This window comes from Ictalurus punctatus, chromosome 3 (assembly GCF_001660625.3).
Source record: "Ictalurus punctatus breed USDA103 chromosome 3, Coco_2.0, whole genome shotgun sequence".
NCBI lineage: Eukaryota > Metazoa > Chordata > Actinopteri > Siluriformes > Ictaluridae > Ictalurus > Ictalurus punctatus.
In genome coordinates, this window is record NC_030418.2 from 15,974,472 (window position 1) to 15,998,220 (window position 23,749).

The window sequence follows — 23,749 nt, forward strand, 5'->3', positions numbered from 1 at the left end:
TGGATAAGGAAACCATTTCCTTTACTTTGGACGAAAGGAAGGGGGAAGAGAGGAAAAAAAAAAAAAAAAAAGAAAAAAAAGAGCATGCAAGAATAAACGTGCACACAAAGTAGTGAAAAAGTCCTGAAGTCAGTTCTCTGCTCTGGAATGTAACGCAAGTAAAACCAAGCAGTCACATCCAAACTGGCTTCCTCTGTCTGACACACACGGTAGTCTTGGGGGAGTGGAGTTAACAAAAGGCTCTCATGAATGACAATACACAATCCTTATTTAAGGAGAACAATGAAGCTTTCATATCTGAAGTCTGGAATTAAAATACCCCCCAGGTTTCTGGATAATCTACATGGGCGAATAATCAACACCTTATTTTATCTTCTAAGAATCAGCCCCATTCTTAGAAAATTTATGTTGCTTCTTAATGGAGAATTTTTAACATGACCCGAATGACAGCCACATATATTATGTATAATATATAGCATTCCTGGAAACTTTCGGATATGTTTCAATTAAAAACATTTAGAGTAAACAATACTGCACTGTGCAGGACAACACACCTTGAAATGCAAAGCTCCTAATTTGTCAAACGTTGCCCTCTAAAGGACATGACTGGCGGCTTCACAAACGCCCAAACATTTAGCCGCCAATAAAAATGACTAGAAAGCAGCAGCGCATAATGAAAAGTTAAAATGAACCATTTAATTCTTTATTTTACACAGAACAACCATGGTAGTACATCTGTATTAGAAAAATAATATGCACTTGGTTGCTTTGGGCTAATTGTTACTAAGTTTGCCCCCCCCCCGGTTTCCCTATAACCCACCAACTGTAGCCAGCTGCGAAAGATGATGCCCGAACAGAGAAAAATAATATGGGAAAAACATTTTTCACATTCACACAAACTACAATTCTGGAATATTCTGTAGAGTACTTTAGGATTCCTCTGAAGTATACAGAGCCAGAGCTAAGTTTATTACAATAACCACTATATCAGAAACATTATTTTTAGCTTTTGTGTCAGAATTAACTTTTGAAATGGAAAAAAAAAAATAATAATAATTTTTTTTTTACATGCACACAGTACCGTCCTCACTGGATACCAAAAGATCACAGAACATACTCCGAACTGTCAGGATTAAGCAAATATGCATCTATGATGATGCATGCATATCAACCAACAGGATAGCAGCAAGTTAGCAAAGTGTTGGCAAAGATATTACACACAAAACAAAAAGATCTGTGGCATCAGTACAATAAAAGATATCTACCCTGAGCCTGGCTCGCCATCCGATACATAATTCTACCCAGGTTCTAATGTGAAATAAACCTTTTAACCTGTTCTACATACTTTGTACATATAAATAACATCATTATTGCTAATTAAACTTAGATAAATCACTCATACCTCCAAGCAAACTGATAGAACTTTGACAGAAAAGAAAAGATTACTGGCAACCAAAAAAGAAAAAGAAATTTTTTTGCTAGAACTCTGAAATCAATGACACTTATCATATTAGAACAAGAATTAAATAATCACAAATGAACTGGATAAGCCTTGTACTGAATGAAATTAACATAAATTATGTAGAAAGTCTGGGGAAAAAAAAAACAAACATTATGAGGAGAAAACTAAACCAGCATGACCTCCTCGGTCTTTAAAATTTGTACAAACCCCCCCCCCACAACTTCTAATTAAACGAGTTTAGTGCTTATTTACAGGTTTAAACATGTTAATAGGTCACAGACACGTGCAATGGTAATTCAGTCATCTGAGCCATTAATTTGAGTTTTCTGGCCACCATCTTCAGGATGATCATCCTATGTTAGACAGACAAAACATTGATATACACTGAAAATCATAGAAAAAAACAATTCTATTATATTTTAATTTAAAAATGATCAGACCGAGTTTCACATTATTATACAGTATTGTATAGTTTTTACATACGTTAGGTAAGACATTCTGCAGATCCTTCATTACTGTGCCGAGGCTCAGCAGAGTGCTGCGAAGCTGCTTCTGGTAGCTGCTCTTCTGCTGTTCACACGCTCGGAGACTCTTTTCTGTCTCTCTCAGGCTGGATTTCACCTGCTCCAGTTCTCTCATCAGACTGCGGTTAGTTGACTCCATTTCTGATATTTTTTTTGCATCTTCGTCTGCAATGCAAAGCACTGTTTCAATATGGCAGCTGTGCACAATAACAGACATTTTAAAAGCCTGAAACAAAATAAATACACTATATAAACTAAATGAGTACACTATATGGCCTACAGTTTGTGGACACCTGACCATCACACCCATGTGGTTTCTCCCCACACTGACGCAAGAAAGTTGGAAGCACTCGATTGTCTACAAGGTCTTTACATGCTTTAAAATGACAAAATTTCCCTTCACTGGAACTAAGGGAGCACATCCCAACAGCCACTCTCCAAAATCTAGTGGAAACTCTTCCCAGAAGAATAAAGGCCGTTATGGCAACAACGAGTGCACCAACTGCATATCTTTGGAATGGGATGTTCAACAAGCACATATGGGTGTCATGGTCAGGTGTCCACATAGTGCAAGTAAGTCCAGTGGTGCTCGAAAGTTTGTGAACCCTTAAACGTTTCCACATTTCTGCATAAATATGACCTAAAACATCATTAGATTTTCACACAAGTCCTAAAAGTAGATAAAGGGAACCCAGTTAAACAAATGAGACAAAAATGACCAAGAATAATATTTTTATATTGAGGAAAATGATGCTATGACAGCAAATGGCAAAGCGCTTCACAAAACAGCTCAATAAAATAAAGCTTGGTGGTTTGACAAAACATTATCGGACAAAGGGCAATCAACCACAAAAACTTGTGACCCAGAACAACATAGAGCTGACCAGACCATTAGAAATGCAATTACACTTGTAAAACATTATCCAACAATGGTACACAGTCATATTAAGCATACACATGGTACATAGCACCTCCCCAAAGTCCACAAATTGATTTGACATGATTTGGCATGTGAGGATGCAGTCTAATCAGTAGGCCAGAAATACACTTGAAATATACTGAAAACAGGAAGGAAGCTATTAAGAAACACCTAATACAGACATGTGACCTTGACCCTGTTTGGATCAAATCCTGGTTACAGTGATAATTTCATATGCAAACTACAAACATTGAAGCACCCATTCTTGTGATATGGTGTTAATGCGACAGTGACTGTATACGTTACCCATTTTAGTGTCCTGCTGCATGAGTTTCTGTTCAATCTCCTCTCTGGCTTTCTCACTCTTGTCCAGTTTCTGTAGCATGCTGCCTACGTCTACCATAGCGCCATTATAAACGATAAGGCTGCCCGAGTCACTGTCCGCCATCTCTCGCTTTGTCTTCTGACTGGGCAGCAGAGGTCGATTACCTGTAAATCAGCAAAGCACTGTTAATCACCAATGATGACTTTTAAATGGCTTATCTTTAAGTAACAAGGTTGTTCTGTTTAATAAGGTTAACCATAACCAAGTTATTATTTTGGTTAAAGTATTAGCAGTCACTTAGCATTATTACTTACCCAAGGAGTTCTCGAGTTGAGAATCAGCTGTCCATATTGGACCAGTCTCATCTTTGGCTCGGTCCGTTAGCTTTCGGTAGTAGCAGCTCTCCTTCACTAATGGCTTACTCAACAGTTTCTTTACCTACAAGAGATTCTTAGCCTGTTAGCACTACCACGGAACTGAACACTCCTTATAAGTAATTATAAGACAAATACAAATCTCTGTTCAAACAGCTTTCAAATATTAATCACAAAGTGATAAAGTAAATTGTTTTAAAACGATTCCTATAAATATGTAATACCTGAGCTCTGGAGAGATGCAAGCCTAGTGTGTACATAATTTCCTCCAGGTCCTTCTCCAGTAGGTAGCCACAGTGGCTTTGGTCAAAGTACACAAAAGCCATTAGGAGATCTTTGTCATATGTGACCATCTGCTTCTTTTTGTCATCCTACAGATAGCAGATGGCAATTAATCTCAGCGTGCAGAAAACAAATGGTTGTTAAGGACTACATTGACCACAAAGAGCTCACTTTATCTTTAGATGATCTATCTCTTGATTTTCTATCATCGCGGCGGTCATCCCTCCGATCCCTCCCACTGGAATCCTCATCGTCTTTATCTGCGAATTATAACCGTGAGGTTCAGCTGATACATTTGTACAACATGAAAAAAAACCCCTCTCTTTACAAGGATACAGGATATACCTTCATCGTCATATTCATCAGCATCCTCAGCCTCCATAGGATCATACTCGTCAGCATTGTTATTGCTGCTTTCATCTTCGTTATCGTCGTCATCTTTGGATTCTTCTTTCTTCAAAGTCCTCTCCTTGTCTTCGTCCTGTAAAACATAAGAAAAAGGTGCTTCCAATTATTTCATGGAAATCAGTAGGGTCCCATGTTCTCCCTGGAGAGCTATTCATTTGCTATGTTTAGTGAAATCAAGTAGAAAATTGAACCGCTTCCTAAGCTCACCGGAAGGCAGTTGTGAAAGCTGTTTGCAGCTAATCTTTTGTATACCCAAGACTCTGCATCCAGGTCAACACTACATGGTGCCTCTTGTAAATGCATGCCTGACTCAATTGAGCCGATAATGATATATGTGTGAGCATTCTGATTCACTTTTACAAATTTACAGTTAATAAAATAAGTGTTATCGCTATTATGAATAATTATATTCCTTAGACTTACTGATGATAGTGACTGACTGGCAGTCAAATCAAGCAGGTTTTTCAGGTCGTTAAAACTTGTCAAATTTGACTGTACGGATACACCAAAAACGCCCTTGGTGAATAAGGAAAAAGGTCCACGATTTTATTAAACGCAATTATGACCTGAAGCAAGTGCTAGTACACATGGGAGCACGCAAGATCCACTCACCCGCTTCCTATCTTCCTCTTCTCTTGGTCTTTTTGAGACTGGCTCAGCATTCTCGTCCTCTTTCTCCTTCTTTATATCCCTCCTGTCCACCTCTTTTCTCTCGGCATCTTTCCTTGCCTTATCTTTCTTTTCCTTTTTCTCATCCTTACTCGGGAGGGCGTTAAGAGCTCTGTAGATCCTGTAGCCAAAGTCTCTTTGAAGCATTTCATTGAAAAGTTCGGCAAACAATGAGACCTAAACAGGAGCACAGTAAACTATCACTTAGAGGACATTTATGATTTTATGAAGAGATTTACGACTAGTCCAATTTTACTAGCATGTAATACAGAAAGCAAACTACAGCACCACTCAATACGCTTACGCAAAATATGCACACTGTGAGATGCGTTACATCAACACAAATGGCACTTGCTAGCAATCTTTATATACAATTTATAATGATTTACAAGGAAGCTGTTAAAATGTGGATTAGGTTTCCTAACCTCAAAGGAGTGCTCTTTGTTGTCCTCCAGCCTGTAGTCCAACAGCACACTTAGAGACATGATGCTGCAGTCAAATTTGCCATTCTTGGCTGCCCAGTTGGGGTGAACGATGATTGTGGGCTCATCTGGGAGAACGTAACGCCTTTCCCTACGCTGACGCTCCAACTCCTCTTGACGCTTACGTTCCTCTTCCTGAAAGTCAACACAGATTTGATCTGACTAATCTTACAAATAAACACAGAGTCAATTGACTTCCTTCTATACGATTTCTATCTTAGTATACAAACAACACTCACAATTTGAGTCGACATGTTCCGAATATGAGTGAAATCAAGTTTCAAGTTATCTTTCACCTCACGATCTTCCTCCGTTCTGCAGGGCTCCTCCTCCTCCACACTGGTAGGCTCAACCTTCTCAGGCTCTTTAGATTCCTCCACTTGCTCCTCCACCTTCAGTTGCTTAGTGAGCCGAGCTATCAACTGGGACTTCAATCCTTTGGAGCTCAGAGATCGGTTCTCCAGTTCCTTACGCAGATCGTTCACCTAAACACAGACACACACATACCGATGAAGAAGCTGCTCAGCAGGGAATGGGGCCAAAATGATTAACCAACAATTTTACCTTCATAGACTTCGGATCGAGTTTAGACCAGTGAGTGGGGGCAGTAACCTCTTTGGAATCGTCGTCATCTTTCTCCTCTTCCTCCTACACCAGTTAAAAACAGATGAACAAAAAGTTAAAGAGTACCTCTAAAATGTTCTTCATTTTTGAAATAAAAGCTGATCCGTGCAAGAAGCAAGGTCAAAACAGAGTCTCATTTTCTTCTCCAACTGAGGTTTCGATTTTGAAAACAAAAAAACAAACAAACAAACAAACAAACAAAAAAACCCCCCCCAAACCAAATGAGTCAACTTCTAGTATACATGGGAGCTCTCTAGCTTTTATAACCGATCCAAACCTCACCCATCGGCCAATCAATGCCAGTTCTGTGGAATACAAAAAGATAATCAATGACAGTGGGTCCAAGAAATGTGACAGATGCACTCAGATGGTCTCCAACTCAGTGTGTGTAAAGATTCCCTATAACTAATTTGCAACTTAATTTTTTACGCCTTTTCTCTCATTTTTAACATTTACCATAGAGGACTGTCCTTGGACCAAGCAACCTCCCTGGAGAAATCAAGTCCAAAAGTCTAGGTACAGTCCAATCCAAAAAATATAGCCAAATATATAACCAAAAAATAAAAGAATAAATAAATAAATAAATGAGGACAGACAAGAAAGAAAACCTAATGAATTTTTGGAGTTCATCAGATATTGATTTGAAATATAAAATTAATTATAACAGAAAACACTCTGAAACACACATTTTTTTTAAATCACAACTGGTTCTCCAGATTCCAGCATACCATTCCATAATGTCAACAATTTCCAAATTAAATGATGTGCACATCCCACAAGCAAACTGTGGAACTGAATTATGTCTATTTGTACACTACAAAAAAATTGTGTGTTTCTCATTGAATTTATGAACAGGCAGAGCTAGAATCTGTTTTACCAGTTGAAGCAGTCTCATAAAAGTATTTCCTAATCTGTTCCGCTGTGTGTGACTGCAGGCTGGGTGGGGTGGGGTGTGCTGGGAGAGCAAGTAAAGGAAGCAGGAGGGGATGGGGTTGAGGAAAAAGGATGGACACACAGGGACAGTAAAAAGGGGCTTTTGTATGATGCCTGTGTTTGTTTTTGTGTATTTGAGTGTTTGTCTGTCTATTCCTGTGCCTGTGAGAAGCGGAAATGAGAAGAAAAGGATTAGCATTCAGTGCCTGTTCTCCATCAGCCTCCTTCCGTTCAGCCAAGAGTTTCTCTGCCAGCTGCTCCTTGAGTCCGCGGGACAGTCCTTCCCACTCTGAGCGGGTAGGAAGACAATGCCAAACATCCGGGAGAAATAAAACCACTGTCTCCACATGTGCGGGAACTGTCCGCCCTTTGTGAGTCTCCTCAGGGCGGTGATAGCGAATCTCTGCAAAACGATACCTGTCGCAAAGGAAGAAGTGCATTGGAAAGAAACATTCTGTCAGACATCACAAGGCCTAACCCCAATACACTTCCATAAACACACACAGCTCCAATCCCATTGCCCCACTTTGTGGTAAAACGACCCCAGAATAGGACATGAAAATAAGTCTGCAGATCTCCACAGTAGGTTCTCACGATGAACAGCAGCCATGTATTGGGAAAATTGACAGACAGAATAAACGAAAACGAACAAGAAATCTGACATTTTCGCCTGCCCTCCTGCCAGACCCCTCCCCATAGAAACTGAGAGTCTGAACTGGATGCTTGTGAGGGATAGCTTATACACCACAGGGTTGTGAGAGGAAGACATATTCAAAAGACACAGTGAAAGCAAGTTAAATATATAAGATATTTAACATGTCAAATGTCATAAAACAGAATGTAATGGTGGCGGCGACTCCTCTGGCTCTGCTTTTCTAGCAACAGATTAAGTGCATTCAACCACATTGAGGCATGACAGTTACACACGTTAGCAAAAAAGGACATTGCAAAGTAAAGATAAAAAGAGCAAAAAAATAAATTACAGTTAAGTAAACAAATAAGCCCCTGACATTTCAGAGCTTTGTCAAAACCATGCAGTGAGTCACAGAATGCTGATGTTTTTCAGTTAGCGTTTTTAGCATTGCTCAGGACTAATGCTGACAAATGCACACATGTAAAATGAGACAAATTAGAACAACTTTGGAAAAAAAGAGCTGTACTTACCACTGGGTACACAAACTCAGATCAATGCCTGTCAGAGCCTTACAACAACGTATTGCTGTTTTGATAAGGACTGAGGCATCGTTCTCTGGGTCAGCTCCATCCAGGGATGGAGACCAGTGGCCACCAATCGCCATGGCCTCATCTTTGCCCCTCATCCCAACCAAGAACTGATAAGAAACAAGTTGACAAAAAAATTAATAAATCATATGCTATACACATTATAGTGCTGAAGAGGTATTACAGCAATCATCATGCAAACAAGATGGCGACATCAGTTAACACAACTGTCACTAAAGGTACTGACACAAATAAAGCCAGCAGCATTGTATGAAAAACAGGATAGACACTTGGCATTTAGCTTTTAGAGAAGCAGAAAAAAACCCTCCTAACAACAAGCAATTTGGTAGCTATTGAATAACTGTCTGGATAGCCTTAGTGAAACATTTGTCCAGTTGTCCTGTAACATACTGCAGTAGTGGCACATAAATAGGTTACTAATTACCAAACTCTAAGTTGACTGTAATTTGTAGTGAATAAGGATGTGGGATGACTATATTTCTGGCTTTACCTTAATGAGACGGGCTGGGTGCTGGAAAGAGTCCCTCAGCTCTTGTGGATCATCAGCCAAGGCACAAGACTTGTGATATAGTTCATCAAGACTGGGGTTTGCAAGCAGCATCACCTACACCACAAGCAGCATTTTTTTAGGTAGCACTCACAAAAATATACGAAAAAGATGCCACAAAAAAAAGTAAAGAAAAAAAAAAAAAAAAAAGGTACAATGTGTCCTCACACCTTAGCACTGTAGGTATGATTGGCATCAGGAGGGTCCAGTACAGCGGTGTTCTTCACTAAAGAGTCCACTTCTTTATGCATGATATGGAAGTTACAGTAGTTTCCAAAAGTAAATGGTCGTGATAAGGAAAAGGCATCCACCCAGGTGAATACAGCATCAAAGAAGTCACTTGGGATGTAAAGACTTTGGTACCTCCGTCGAAGCTCCATCATGTCACAGTTATATCTGTGGAGTGAGCACATGCATAGACATGCAATTATTATATGCATGTGTACTTTACATGCATGTTAAATTACTGTTTAATAGTAAAAATTAAGTACAAGCCTTACCCATCCAGGGAGAACTTGGAGAACTGTACAGTATATCGAGGTACAACTCTGCGTGGACGTCTTGGAGAACGATCTCTTCGAGGTGACCGGTCCCTTGAGCGCTTGCGAGTTGGGGAACGATCTCTGGATCGCCTCCGCTCTCGGTCTCTCTCCCGACTGCATGCAAATGATCATTTAATTACTTACACAGAAACTCCACACAGATAGTAACCTAAACTCGGGGCTGAGCTCGAACCTGGAGCTGTGAAGATGCAAAACTGGGTCACAAAATAATTAACTACAATGCATATAATTTAGTTAATATCCCAAAACATGTGGCAATATATTTATACCCCTAATTAATATTTTTAATTTAAGTTGTTCGTAAAGACATTTATTTGTTTATTTGATTTGCATTTTTGAACAGACATAAGTCTCTAGAAACTCTAATGTAACCCAAGTAAACAAAATACAGTTTTTACTTATTGAATTATTTTATTGAAGAAAAATTAATTAATTAATTAAATAAATAAATTAAAACACCCATCACCAATGTATAAAACTAACTTAAAATCTGGTTGTGCCACGTTTAGCAGAAATAACTGCAAACAAATGCTTCCGATAACTGGAGATCAGTCTTTCAGTTACTTCTAGGACTAGGACTTACGCCTATGCTTTGGGTCATTGTCTCGCTGCATAAACCAGTTGTGCTTGAGTTTCAACTAACGGACTGAAGACCGGAGATTCTCCTTCAGGATTTCCTGGTACAGAGCAGAATTCATGTTTCCATGAATTATTGCAAGATGCCCAGACCCCACATCACCACACATCCACCACCATACTTAACAGTAGGTATGATGTTCTTTTTCTGGAATTCGGTGTTTGGTTTACAGCAGATGTAACAGGACCCCCGTCTTCCAAACAGTTCCACTTTCAACTCCTCAGTCCACAGAACACTCCCCCAAAAGGTTTGAGGATCATCAAGGTGTGTTTTGGAAAAATTCAGACTAGCCTTAATGTTCCTCTGGGTTAGCAGTGGTTTTCACCTCTCCACATGGATGGTATTTTTGCCCAGTGTCTTTCTGATAGTGGAGTCATGAACAGTGATCTTTATTGATGCAAGAGAGGCCTGTAGTTCCTTTGATGTTGTCCTTGGCTCTTTTGTGACTTGCTGGATGAGTAGTAGTTTTGCTCATGGAGGAATTTTGGAGGGTCAGCCATTTCTGGGAAGGTTCACTACTGTGCAGAATTTTATTTGGAAATAATGGCGCTCACTGTGGTCTTCTGGTATCCCAGAGACTTTGAAATAGCTTTGTAATCCTTCCCAGACTGATAGTTATTTATTGACGCAAAAAAAGTATCACTTAAAAAGTGTATTTTTTGTTTACTCAAGTTTCCTATGTTTTATGTTAGATTTGTTTTAATTTCTGAAACAATTTAGTAGGAGATACACAAATACTTTTTCATAGCACTGTATTTAAAAATACATATGCATACTACCCTACACTTACATTGAGGAGGATGGTGAGAAAGAAAAGAAAAACTCACAGATCACAGCTTACAATTAGACACCATCTTCATAACAATAAGCTGCTTAATCACATTGCATGAAACAAGTCTTTTTGGAGAACAGCATATAAAATGCAGAAGCTGCACTTCAAGTGTCATTGCAACCACTATCAGAAGTCGTGTGGATATTAAAATCTTTTTGGGCATGAACACACCAACAGCATGTTTGACAAAAAAAGAGGACTGGATACAAAGGAAAGGGGAGAAGGGGGGAGGAGGAGAGAAAAACAAACAAACAAACAAACAAAAAAAAGGCTCCGATACCTCACGTTTCAATCCAAGGTTTTTTGCGATAAAAGGTTTAGTTCATTGAAATGTATAGCGATGCAGCTGATGGAAAGTCAAATTATCGATAACATTACACAAATGTCAACATCTTTTTTTGTTTAACTTTAGCAGATAAACTATGTCGATACTTTAAATGTCGCGAAGATATAGTTTGGAAAAAAACTGTATTCATGCAAAAAAGTGTCACATGACAGAATTTATCCATCAGTCAGGGGAAGAACAGGGATGTGTGTGCCATGCAGTGCACTGCAAACCTGTGACAAGATGCAGCAAAGAATTAAGGTATGCAGTTTCATTGGCCTCCGCTTCATTCAGCAGCCTTTAATAGTTATGCATACAGCTTATACACGCCGATGGACAGCTATTTTACCAACCCTGAAAGTTTCCCCCACTACACTGTACTCGGCACAGACTGATAGCTTGAACAGAGCGATCGGCTTTCTGGTCAGAACCGGTGGTCGGTGACGACCTGCGATGGCTGCAGCTCTCCAACACTACCTCCACCATGGGCAGGGATGGAGTGTGACCCTATTTCAGATCGGGAGTTTAATGTCCAAGACCAAACGATTTTTTTTGTGGTGGAAGTTTGATAACTGTGACAGAAAAAACTGAACTCTCTCGTTATATTGATTAGACATGTTTCAACAAGAATATAAAGATAAATAACAAATGACATACTGAGTATTGTGTCCTGCTACAAAAATTCTAACTGTATATATATATATATATATATATATATATACACACACACATATACACACACACATTATGTATATATGTATATATGTATATATATATATATATATATATATATATATATATATATATATATATATATATATATATATATATATCTCAGAGAGAGAGAGAGAGAGAGAGAGATAGTTTTCAGATCGCGTTTAAGAATGGCTTTGACAAAAGAAGAACATACTGAAATCATTCATATGGCTGGATCAGGAAGCTGTTGCAAGTTTGTAATGGACTTGCAATTACATGTAACACCAGATGTGTTAACACAAGTTCATCATGAATGGGAGAGGTAACTCCGTGTGTGTTTACAAAGAAATGATAACCACGTAGAGGATGTTTAGTAAATAAAGCAACAATTTGCTGAAAAGCATTAATGTACAGTATGTAGACGATGTATACACCTTATAGCAGTAATTATTGCCAAACTGGGAATGAGCATTAAAAATGACCTATAGAAAATAACCTTACCTTATAAATAATAAACAAACAAAAACATAAATACTGACCTTCTGTCTTCTTTCCTCAGAATGAGCTCTGGTCGATCATTGCGGCTGGGAAAGCGAGGAGACGGCTCTATGCGTCTCACAGGCTGAGGCTGGGGCATCATCCGCACGGGAGGCTGAAGTAACCCCCCTGAAAAGACTGAATCTATAAGACAGGCAGAACCAACAGATAAAACATAGTATAAGGTACACAGTATAAATGTAGTAATATCTCTCATTCTGCACAAACTCAGAACCTGTTGGGAAGCTGGCTTAAGATACCCTACCTTTTGGAGGTGGCTGAGGAAGGAGAGGCTGGGGAGGATTCTGAAGCAATGGTGCGAGAGAGGCTGCTGAAAGCTGCGCCTGAAGCAGCGAGGGAGGGGGACCCTGTGCCGGCACATTGAACGTGGTGGGTGGAGGTAGAGACTGAATCATGGAAGGGCCTGGCTTCATCATGTTGGGAGCAGGAGGCTGGCTCTGAAACATGCAGTACATGCGAGTCAGAATCAACCCAGTCAGAGGATTATAGCAACCAGTTTGGGACTTGCCTGTTGGCAGTGGTACATATGGGTGCATGGTATACATTTCATTTTTTTTAAACACAATTTACCACAGAGTATATGAAATCTGTTTCACTTCCAGCATATGAATTTGAGCAACGCATTATAAAAGGTTATGACCTAAAGGAAAGTTTTGTTAAAACACAAAGAACCCTGTGATGAAAAGAAACAAATAAATCCCATGATAAGGAGACAAGTAAAGAAGAATAAGTAAGAAAGTAGTTCAAATACAAAATCAATTATTTATCACTTTTGGCCATTGCTTAAAGACAAAACTCCATGACTGTGATAAAATATGAGCATGCAGTCATTAATGATCATTCGGTCTCAGAGGTTAAAAATAAATAAATAAATAAATATAAACATACACCTTTATTAACTCATGGGAAAGACTACAAGAGATGTTGGACTGGTTAGAACTAGGAAGTGCTAAGGCAGCCTGAATGTTACACTTCTTGGTAATATACTTGGTTAGTTACACAGAACAATACAGACATCAGCTAGTGTACGCTTGCTTTATCATGCACTCCATTAATATTAAGCATACAGCAAATCTGAATGCTTCAAGAACAAAGAAAAATCCTTCAAGCCCTAATTTCCCCGAACACTGTTTAGCCAAAGACAGACTACGAATTGTGAGAAAAGAGAGTATAAAAACTGGCATTTAACACACAAGCATAAAGCTGTAAACCAGAGCAGAAGCAGTAACATGTTAGCCACAGCTCATCTTTGGCAGAAGGGAAGAGCAGCAAAAAACTGCAACTAACACCTGTTTGTGCAATGGGGGGGGGGAGAAAAAAAGCAGTATTTCAGTTCATTCATGCCATGAAAGAGTTATAGAAATTAATCAATATAGCTGCTTGTGGAGATGTTCAAACTCAGGCAACTCGCACAAAACAAAAATAAATGTATTCAGTAGCGAACCAGCTTTCTTTCTATGCTATGATAGCAAGCACTTCGCAAAAAGCTTTTAACATGTAAACAGTTTGTATTAAGAAAGCTAAACTACGGTTTGTATTAAGAACACTAAACACTATTTTGTAGAACATCATTATTTGAAAATGACCAGCAATTCATTCATCTTCAGCCATCACTTTATCTTATCCAGAAAAACTGGTCATGAAACAGGACTAAGCGACCTGCTCTTGTTATCGGATGGAAGATTTGTTCTTTCAACTGGTACTCTAAATTTTGTCCTGAATTTTCTCTGCATGTGTATTACTTGCCTTACGCAGAAGTCAAATTAACCTGGGTAGTGGAGAAGAGCACATTACAAAATATTCTTCTGCGAGTAGCTCACAATACCATTTTTCTACTAGAGAGCATAACATTCCCAAATCTTACATCCAGCAGTTAAAACTAGGCATTCATAGTTTTAACAACCTTTAGCTGTGGCAGTTGCTTGTTTGTCTGTGTTTGTATAGAACAAGACAGCGGTCACAACTGTCAAAGTAGAGAGATTTCGACCGGTAATTACGGGTAAAGTACGACAAAGATTTCTTTTACTAGCTGAAACCGTAAAACTGCCATTATGTCAGCATGACATGAATGCACTATTTCAAGAAAGAAGATAAGAGGGAGCACTTCAAAAGAAAGGTTACATTTGGTCTTGAATCCACCGCTGTGTATGTGTCAGTGTAGCGTTGTACTCCTGCGTCAGAGTAAAAGCTGGACAGCTGTGGGGAAACTTGAGGTAAGGGCTGGGCCGCCTGGTGCTATATGGAGATTAAAAGCACAATAATCAACATCACCGCAATGGCATCCTTTGAAAGCATTATAGAACCAGTTATCATGTTGGTTATTTCGATTTTGGGTAGTGGATCAGTTTGGCAAGTTGATTTTGCTCACCGTTTGGTTGGGTAACTGAGGTAAAGTCTGTATGCGCTGGGCGTTCCATTTGAAGGGCATGTTGGGATTATAGACAGCCTCCACCAGAACACGGTCACCCACTTGGGGTGTTTTTCCCTTTACAGCACTGGAAACATAATAGAGCCATGTTAATAATCAGCATTTTTATAAATATCCATTATTTAAAAGCCACTGAAAACACAGCTTCACTACCGCATCTTACCTTAACTGAAAGAATACATCTTCATCCACAAACCCAAATGTATCGTGCAGCTTGTTGACAACCCCAGTGAAGACACGTTGTTTTTGTGGTTGAGTCTGCTGCTGATGGCTGGAGCGGGGGGTCGGGTACGATACTGTGATCTGTGCCGTCTGCTGTGGGTTCGACAAACTCATACTGGTCTGCAAAGCAACAGGGGGCTGGGGAACATAAACCAGATTTCTTAAAATGAATGACAGAAAGCCATACAGAGACCATACTTAAGCACGGTCATGCTATTGACACTCCCCATGTTAGGATTAGGCTCATTAGAAAAGCAGGTCAAATGCCACAGCAAGTGTTTTATAATGATGCTGCTTGACAACTTTCAACGTAGAAGCACAAATAAAATCAACGTCATATTATAGTTACATCATATTCAAAATACAGGCCAAAATTATACATACACCTAGGCTAAATTCAATCAAACTCCACTGGCTAGTTAGCTCACAATGATTTGTACAATCCCGTTAAAGGTGCTTCCAGTAAAACTGGCTTTGATACTTCCTTTTCAACTTCATCTCACAAGCATTCATATTTTAAGCCAAAAGTTATATTCCTGAAAGGTATTGTTTGGCATGTCCTCTGATGATGTCGGTAACACTATTGTACTGTGTATAATTTTACATGGCGATCACAGACGAGCAGAGTGAAAAGCCTCAGTGAGCTTAGAGGAAATATAGGCACCTTTGAAACGCTACTCGACCATAAAATTAGGACAGGAACTAACTATTGTACAAAGTAAACAAATCTGTCTTTAACAGATTGTTGTAAAATGACCAAAGTAGATGTGAACAAAGTAGATGCCTTAACTGCCTTGCCAAAATAAATATAGGGCAAATCTTTAGCCTAGGTGTATGTAAACATTTGGCTAAAACTGTACAAAGACAAGTAAAATGCTGAGCGCAAAAATCGTACTTAAATTTTTTATTTTAGTGCACCCGTGCATAGGTGGGTTTTTTTTTTTGTCACATCAGCTTTGTAGGTGCAGGTTTTCATTCCAACCAAGCAGAAGCCACACCTGAATCAATTGAAAGCCAAGATCAACTGATTAAACAGGTGGACTCAGGTGTGCCTCCTGCTTGGTTGGAATGAAAAACTGCACCCACACCGGCCCTTTCCAGATAAGATTGCCCACCTAGACATACACTCACAAGCACTTTATTAGGAACACTATACTAATACTGGGTAGGGACTCCCTTTGCTCTCAATACAGCCTCATTTATTCATTTCATGCATTCCACAAGATGTCGACATAGACCAGAATCTCAGAAATTTTTCCATGATTGCATCACAATTCCTGCAGATTTTTCAGGTGCATATTCATGCTGCGAATCTCCTGTTCTACCACATTCCAAAGGTGTTGTATTGGATTCAGATCCTGAAGGTCACTAAAGAACACACAGTTTGAGATGATTTTTGCTTTGTAACATGGTGCATTATCATGCTGGAATTATCCACTGGAAGATGGGTAATTGTGGCCATAAAGAGATGCACATGGCCAGCAACATTACTCAAACAGGCCGTAGCATAGTCAAATGATTGATTCCTATTAACAGGTACAAATTGTGCCCAAAAAAAAACAAAAAAAACATTCCACGCACCATTACACCACCTCCACCAGCCTGGACTGTTGACACAAGGCAGGTTGGGTCCATGGATTCATGCTGTTGGTGCCAAATTCTGACCCTACCATTTGTGTGCTTAAGCAGAAATCGAGATTCATCAGACCAGGCAACGTTTTTCCAGTCTTCACCTGTCCAGTTTTGCCTGTGCCCACTGCAGCCTCAGTTCTGCAACTGCAGCTTTTCTTCTCACCACAATTGTAGAGTGGTTATCAGAGTTACTGTAGCCTACTGTAGCCCCCCCCCTCTGATGGCTGATGTGAACATTACCTGAAGCCGCTGGCCTGTATCTGTATAATTTTATGCACTGCAGTCACACGATCGTCTAATTAAATAGGTGTTTATTAGGTGTTCATAATTAAGTGCTTGGTGAGCATAACTACATGACCTACAATGGCATATTAAATCACCAGTTGGAGAGCTTTGATGATAAATAAAGTTAAATGAAGTTGCATTTCTTCAGTTTAAAAAATTATTTAGCTTCTTGGAGCAGGCTACACAAATGTTTATTTAACATTGACTATATCTCGAACAAACATACCAATTTTTGGGGAAAGTAAAGGTGCTACCCTTTAATGAAATATATTTTGTTGAATGTGTAAGCTTAATGGGGAAAGAAATAATAATGAAGTTTACCTGTGAAAGCAGAGCAGGCTGAGGCTGTGGGAGCTGTCAAAAAACAGTGGAATAATTACAACAGCAGCAATTAATGAACAATTACAAAGTAACAACAGAAAAACTATTTACAAAGTTTAAAACATGTCAACCTAAGGTCATTCAATGCACACTGTTATAATGCAGCAACAATTTTCACCTGAATAAATAACAAACCAGTCAACAAGTTGCATGATGCAAACTAGCTAAGAGGCATGAAATCAACCCTGGGACACTTCCTGAACATCGCACTACATACTCACTTGTAATGATTATTTTGCACTATAAAGGCAATTTTTGATGTTTAAAAAGAGTGTAATTAAGAAAAAAGTATGAAGTAGTGAATCCAGGTTTGCATGAGCTGAATTTAAATCAAGTCAACAAAACTCCATAGGCAGCCAAACCTTTGTTAGTGTTGAAGCACCACAAAGTTTACACAGCACAATTGATCCTGCACGTAACAAAATCTAAAATGTTTTACAAGATCACAAAATGTGATCGTACATAGCTGTACTATGAAGCTTGTTTAAAGATGATGTTGAGAGCCAATTTGCTTGAAAATCCTGGCAGGCCTTTTTTCTGGTATTTGCCTTTTTTTGGCTGACGCCTTCATCATCAGGAATAGTCTGTTTATATTTCCATTACTATGAAGGGGAACAAGGAACTGTTCACATAAATCATACAAATATCAAGACCAAAAAGATCTGAGTTTTTTTCCAGCAAGAAAGAAAGAAAAAAAAAAGAAGGAAAAAAAAGTCCAATCCTTTCAAACTCTGATATGAGCCACATTTACACGTGGTCTTATACATATTTGATTAATTAAAAATGCGTGTTTCTGTCTTTCTTTCTTTTAACATTACACCAGCATCTGCAGTGTGTCAACACCAGTTAATAGCAGAAGCTATGCATCTGGATTTCCTTTCTCGCCCTAATTGTGAACAGCTGAACAGCAAATTGTTGCCCTCCATAATGAATATTTTTGGTGAAAAAAGGTTTGTGCTGCTTGTTCATTCAATCAATTACTTGAGAAATAACCTTGCAGATGTGTCATCTGCAACCACTAATTATAAAGTGCTGCATTAAGATGTGAATTTGCCAAATAATGTAGCAATGAGATTAATTTGAGACGCTCAAATACAATCAGTCACAGAGTAGTTTAATTTAGCAATGCACATTACACTTTTCTTTTGCTACCAGGACAATATTACTTCCATACACACACAAAAAAAGGAGATATTCCATTGAATGTAGATTAGGTCCTACATGTTCTGTGTTACATGCCAGGACAGTATAAAAGTCTGATTAAGTTCTTTGTGCGAAAAGACATACGTGACAAATAATTGGATGAGCTTGAGTACCTGATGTGGGACATTGTAGAGTGTCTGTTGCGGAGGTGGCTGTGGTGGGGGAGCTTGAGGTGGCTGTTGCTGCTGCTGCTGTTGCTGCTGCTGGTACTGCTGCAGGGCTGAATTGATCTGAGACTAAAATTAAACACATGGCAGAGCCTCATGTTTATTCACTGCAGCTGTGAGAGGAGTTACCGCTATGCTGAGCACGGAGACAGTGATATTGCAGTACATCATCAACATTCAGACCACCAGCATGATCTCTTTAAAAACATTACGATCCTTGGCGAGCGAATACTGTACTGTTGGAATGTGAATAGCGTGCTTTCTAAGTGAGGGCTTTCATGAACTCCCGAATTCCAGCACTTTTAACCCATGAAGACAGCAGAGTATTGTGCAACATTACACTAACTCACCTGTTGCAGTGCAGCTGCAGCAGCTGCGGCTGCCTGCTGCTGGAGAGCCGCAGTCTGCTGAGAAATCTGGTAATTGGCAGCGGACTGCGTGTTGAGGGACGCTGCAGCCAAGGCTGACTGCTGGGAGTACATGGAGGGGGAAGCACCTAAAAGAGATGGCTGCTGAACACCCAAAGCTGTAGCAGGACAAACAGTAGAACAAAATAAGTTAGCTGCAACTTCCCAGCAAACACTGCTTTGCACAATCTGGCAGGACAGAATCTAGAACAAAGCAGACTAAACATACTCCAAAGTACAGTGAACCGAAGTGAACCCGAAATGCAGTGAACACTAAATAAACCATGGTTCAAAACCTTTAAACTTCACAATTTGATTACAGAGAAATTACCAGTAATAATGATAATAAATATATACATATATTTTGTTTAAAAACAATAATTTGTATCACTTATTATATTACTCACAGTGTAAACTGTTCAAGTCAAGGGACTGTGCCGAGTGTCCGGGCTGAGACACCGCAGTTGCAGCGAACTGGGCCGCCCACGGAGGGTTCTTCTGTCCTCCGAACTGAGCCATGGAGGATGGCTTATGGTGTTGATGCACCAGCAGCAAATGATGTCCTGCGGAAACAATAATCTCACTTACAAAGATGAAAATCAACAATATATTAAACCACAGGTTGTCAAACTTTTCTGAAGACAGGAACCCCCTTTAGCCATAAGCAATGACAGACCATCTCGGTACATGTTTATTTTGTGAACACAATCCACTGTTCACAGTCTTATTGTATAAATAATTATATTTTGGCTATGCACTGGAGTCAGAGAGCTCTTTATTCTTCAACACCCCACTCACAGAACTTTTCTTTTTAATTATTAAAACAGTTAACAGATTCATGTAGACATCATTTATAGAAGGAAGCATGGATTAAACCGATTCAATTCAAACATACCCATAACTAGAAGATCGCAATGATTATTAGACTAAATTTGATAACAGAATTAAAAATTTTTTTTAAATTTTAAATTCCCTGACTATGCTTCCAGGACCCCACTTTGAGGATCATGCCCATTAAACCTTGGGTGTGTCTCGATCAGCTCCCTTGTTCAGTAGTCTGGGCACTGATTAGGGAGTAGGACATTTTAAGGTCGGTCGCAAATGCAAAATCCTTCCAGTGCACTGGAAAGTTCACTCCCTAAAAAAAAATTCCACAATGCACTGCAAAAAACCAGGGAGCATTGACACTCAAGTTCCCTTAATGAAAATGACACAGGGTGCTTCTCATTTCTTATTTGTGCATCCACATTTCCTTTCCTCGCGTCTTAGCTCCACCCCCTTAGGGTGTGAGGGAAGGATGCAAGGATGAGATGTGAGGAGAGAGAAATCGAAGGAAATGGAATATCCTATCTCTCAAGTGTCACTTAAAAGCGATGTCAGTTAATGACGACTGTGCTCAGCTGGATGACCTCAGTGCGCTTTAGGGATCTTCTTATTTATTAAAAGATGCGTCTTTTGTGCAGTTTTGCATATACAAACGTGCAAGGATCAATTAACCACAATACTCATTGTAAGCATATTATTTCATTATATTTCACAAAAAATTACATCACATCATCAAAGGACTTTTTGTTTGAGTTTGTGGCAGATGTAAAGCAGGAGGGGAATTAATACGTGCGTCAGGTTTTTCAGCAAGAAACACTTACGCATAGGATACACCTGTGTATCGCTCCTAGCTCCGCTGGAAGGGGGGGGGGGGGGGGGGGTGTTGGTTTGGGCCGGTATGGGGGTACACAAACCCTCAGCCAACTTCCATCTACAAATGTACGTAGCTTGTAATCATTGCTGTAGCTCTCAAATGATTACTTACATTAACGATTAACTTTGACATTCTATATACAGTTTGAGTCTTTTTTTAATCCACTAGCTAGCATATGATTCTGCCTTTAACAACATGACAGAAATGCATGTGATTAAGCTAACAAATTTATATGACACATGAACTAAAATATTTATTAAGTATTGTAAAGTTTTTAATTTTTGGTGATGTTTTAAAACATGAGTACGTAGTCATGTCACTGGGAATTGAGTTACCAGTGTCCCAGTGTGTGGTGAGCCAGGGTCCTTACCAGTGCCTGAGCTCTCATACACAATATACTGATTCCCCACCAAGGGAGCTGATCGAGACACAGCCCTTGTCATTTTTCTTGTGGTGCTGAGATGAAATGTTAGTTCACTGGTATTTTGATTTGGTCTATTGTAATATTAATTGAAACTGATCCCTCTAACCAACCAGTTTTCTTCCTGTGACCATTCTGACTCATCTTATCATTTCCAGATAAGATATATGAGCATGTTATGATAAATCGTGTCATTATTACAATAAAGAATTTTTTTTTGTTTTTAAAAATCCCGCAGGTTGATCTTTAACCGTGACACATCACTGGTACACCGGTTAGTCTGAATATATTCCAGGAAATATCGCGATATTCTCTACATGTCCATATCGTACAGCACAGCGAGCTTGTTAGCCACAATCCTACAGCTGTCTCCGATAAAAATGTAAACATGTCTGCTGTAAGGAACATTTTAAAATACATCAACAAATTTATCAGGTGGGTTAAAACCACAATGAACGACACTGAAGCTGTGGCCTGTGCTGCGGAAAACGCAGCGTGGTTAGCTAGTCGTACATTTGTATATTTCAGCATAAACACCAGCCATATAAACAGGCCATGAAACTAGCAAATTAGCAAGCTAGCCTGCTCCTCTTTCAGTTTACACGCTAAGCTAACATGGGCTAAATGCGTGCTAAAGCATATTGTCAAGCCATATATAATATCGGCTACATGCTAGGCGATTCTACAACAGCAGCGATATCCAGCGGCTTTAAATAAACGACAATGCATTCAGGAAACATGAAAAACAAAGGGGTTATGTATGTTTTTCTCGAAGTAAACTTCTTTATCTACTCACACTGTGGTTAGAAACGTCAAGTCCGCAAACCGTGCACCGCCTGCAGCAGACTAGCTCACCGCGCTAGCGTTAGCGTTAGCCCTGAGCTCCGAGTGCGCCGCGCTCTGGGACACTTTGTTAAACTGCGCTTTAATTGAGGACCAGTGATTAGCATATCCTTAGTTAAGCTCGAGGCTGTTACTGGACATTCAGTCGCAACAATTCTTTCGTAAATTAACAAACAAAATAATATCTGCTGCGCAGAATGTTGTGTGTTTCAGAACCATAACAAATATTGAACAAGATTCTCCATAGTATACATGCATCGTAGCCACTTACCGCTGGTAATACACGGAGAAACAGCGCTGGTGCGAATGAACACTGCGCATGCGCATCGTTCGGGTGACGTCATACCACTTGAAGCAAACAAATATTAACTACTCCAGGCATCAAGGAAGGTGTAACCAAGCACGCACTCTGTTCCAAATGTAGCGTTTTTGCGTAAAAATAATTAAAAAATATTATCTTATAAACGTTGGGTTTTATTTATTAAGTTATATTTCCTTAGTTAAAAAAATGTTCCATCATGCACCCTAAATTCAATATGCACTGTTGTGATATGAAATCACAACCAAGAAGACCGGCATAAAGTTGGTTCGACGTTGGAAGTTCGATAATCGCGGATATGTGGATATTAAGGGACCGTCTCTAAAGTTACATACGACATTGTTACACACGATTCTAACTTAAATAGCATTTGAAGGGAATGACTTACAGTCATATAATCAACTGTACAGTGTTCATCTAGGTGTCAGGTAAGACGCATACCTTTTAGATTTCTGATATTTAATAAAATAAACTATTAAATCCTATATAAAAAATGCCATGTATTTTATTAGTGCATGGGCTCATACACAAAATATACCATAATTTAAAGCTCTATAGTATTTGATGGGAATGACTTACAGTCACACAACCATGATGCACACCTTTCAGATTTTTGATATTTAACCCTACAATGCATGAACCAAAAAAACCTTCACGAATGCATAAAGAGGGTCAAAATGACCCGTACTGGATTGAAATAGATGTCCTATTAATTAAATTTATATATATATATATATATACACACACACACACAGTATCTCACAAAAGTGAGTACACCCCTCGCATTTTTGTAAATATTTGATTATATCTTTTAATGTGACAACATTGAAGAAATGACACTTTGCTACAATGTAAAGTAGTGAGTGTAGAGCTTGTGTAACAGTGTAAATTTGCTGTCCCCTCAAAATAACTCAACACACAGCCATTAATGACTAAACCGTTGGCAACAAAAGTGAGTACACCCCTAAGTGAAAATGTCCAAATTGGGCCCAAACTGTCAATATTTTGTGTGGCCACCATTATTTTCCAGCACTGCCTTAACCCTCTTGGGCATGGAGTTCACCAGAGCTTCACAGGTTGCCACTGGAGTCCTCTTCCACTCCTCCATGACGACATCACGGAGTTGGTGGATGTTAGAGACCTTGTGCTCCTCCACCTTCCATTTGAGGATGCCCCACAGATACTCAATAGGGTTTAAGTCTGGAGACATGCTTGGCCAGTCCATCACCTTCACCCTCAGCTTTTTTTAGCAAGGCAGTGATCATCTTGGAGGTGTGTTTGGGGTCGTTATCATGCTGGAATACTGCCCTGCAGCCCAGTCTCCGAAGGCATTCCAAAGT

The 23,749-nt window shown here is 39.3% G+C and overlaps 1 protein-coding gene across 3 annotated transcripts; it reads right to left on the minus strand.

Moving 5' to 3' along the window:
* Positions 1-674: 674 nt before the first annotated feature.
* ccar1 (cell division cycle and apoptosis regulator 1) lies at positions 675-22,468 on the minus strand. 3 transcript variants are annotated; one of them, XM_017463984.3, is made up of 26 exons: positions 22,362-22,468; positions 19,535-19,690; positions 19,071-19,246; positions 18,667-18,789; positions 17,291-17,323; positions 14,994-15,190; positions 14,771-14,897; positions 14,524-14,637; positions 12,647-12,839; positions 12,384-12,525; positions 9,292-9,447; positions 8,962-9,187; positions 8,735-8,848; positions 8,167-8,333; positions 7,209-7,419; positions 6,010-6,093; positions 5,685-5,930; positions 5,389-5,580; positions 4,907-5,140; positions 4,232-4,367; positions 4,058-4,146; positions 3,829-3,975; positions 3,545-3,668; positions 3,212-3,394; positions 1,946-2,151; positions 675-1,815 (listed from the first exon to the last, which is right to left on the minus strand). In XM_017463984.3, exons 1-26 carry the CDS (start codon positions 22,432-22,434, stop codon positions 1,759-1,761), a joined length of 3,906 nt encoding a protein of 1,301 aa, XP_017319473.2. In that variant the 5' UTR covers positions 22,435-22,468; the 3' UTR covers positions 675-1,758. The 3 variants fall into 3 exon arrangements, with proteins under 3 accessions (XP_017319473.2, XP_017319474.2, XP_017319475.2); XM_017463985.3 differs by having other exon boundaries at positions 5,742-5,930; positions 22,362-22,467; XM_017463986.2 differs by lacking the exon at positions 22,362-22,468 and adding an exon at positions 22,044-22,354.
* Between the last annotated feature and the right edge of the window lie 1,281 nt (positions 22,469-23,749).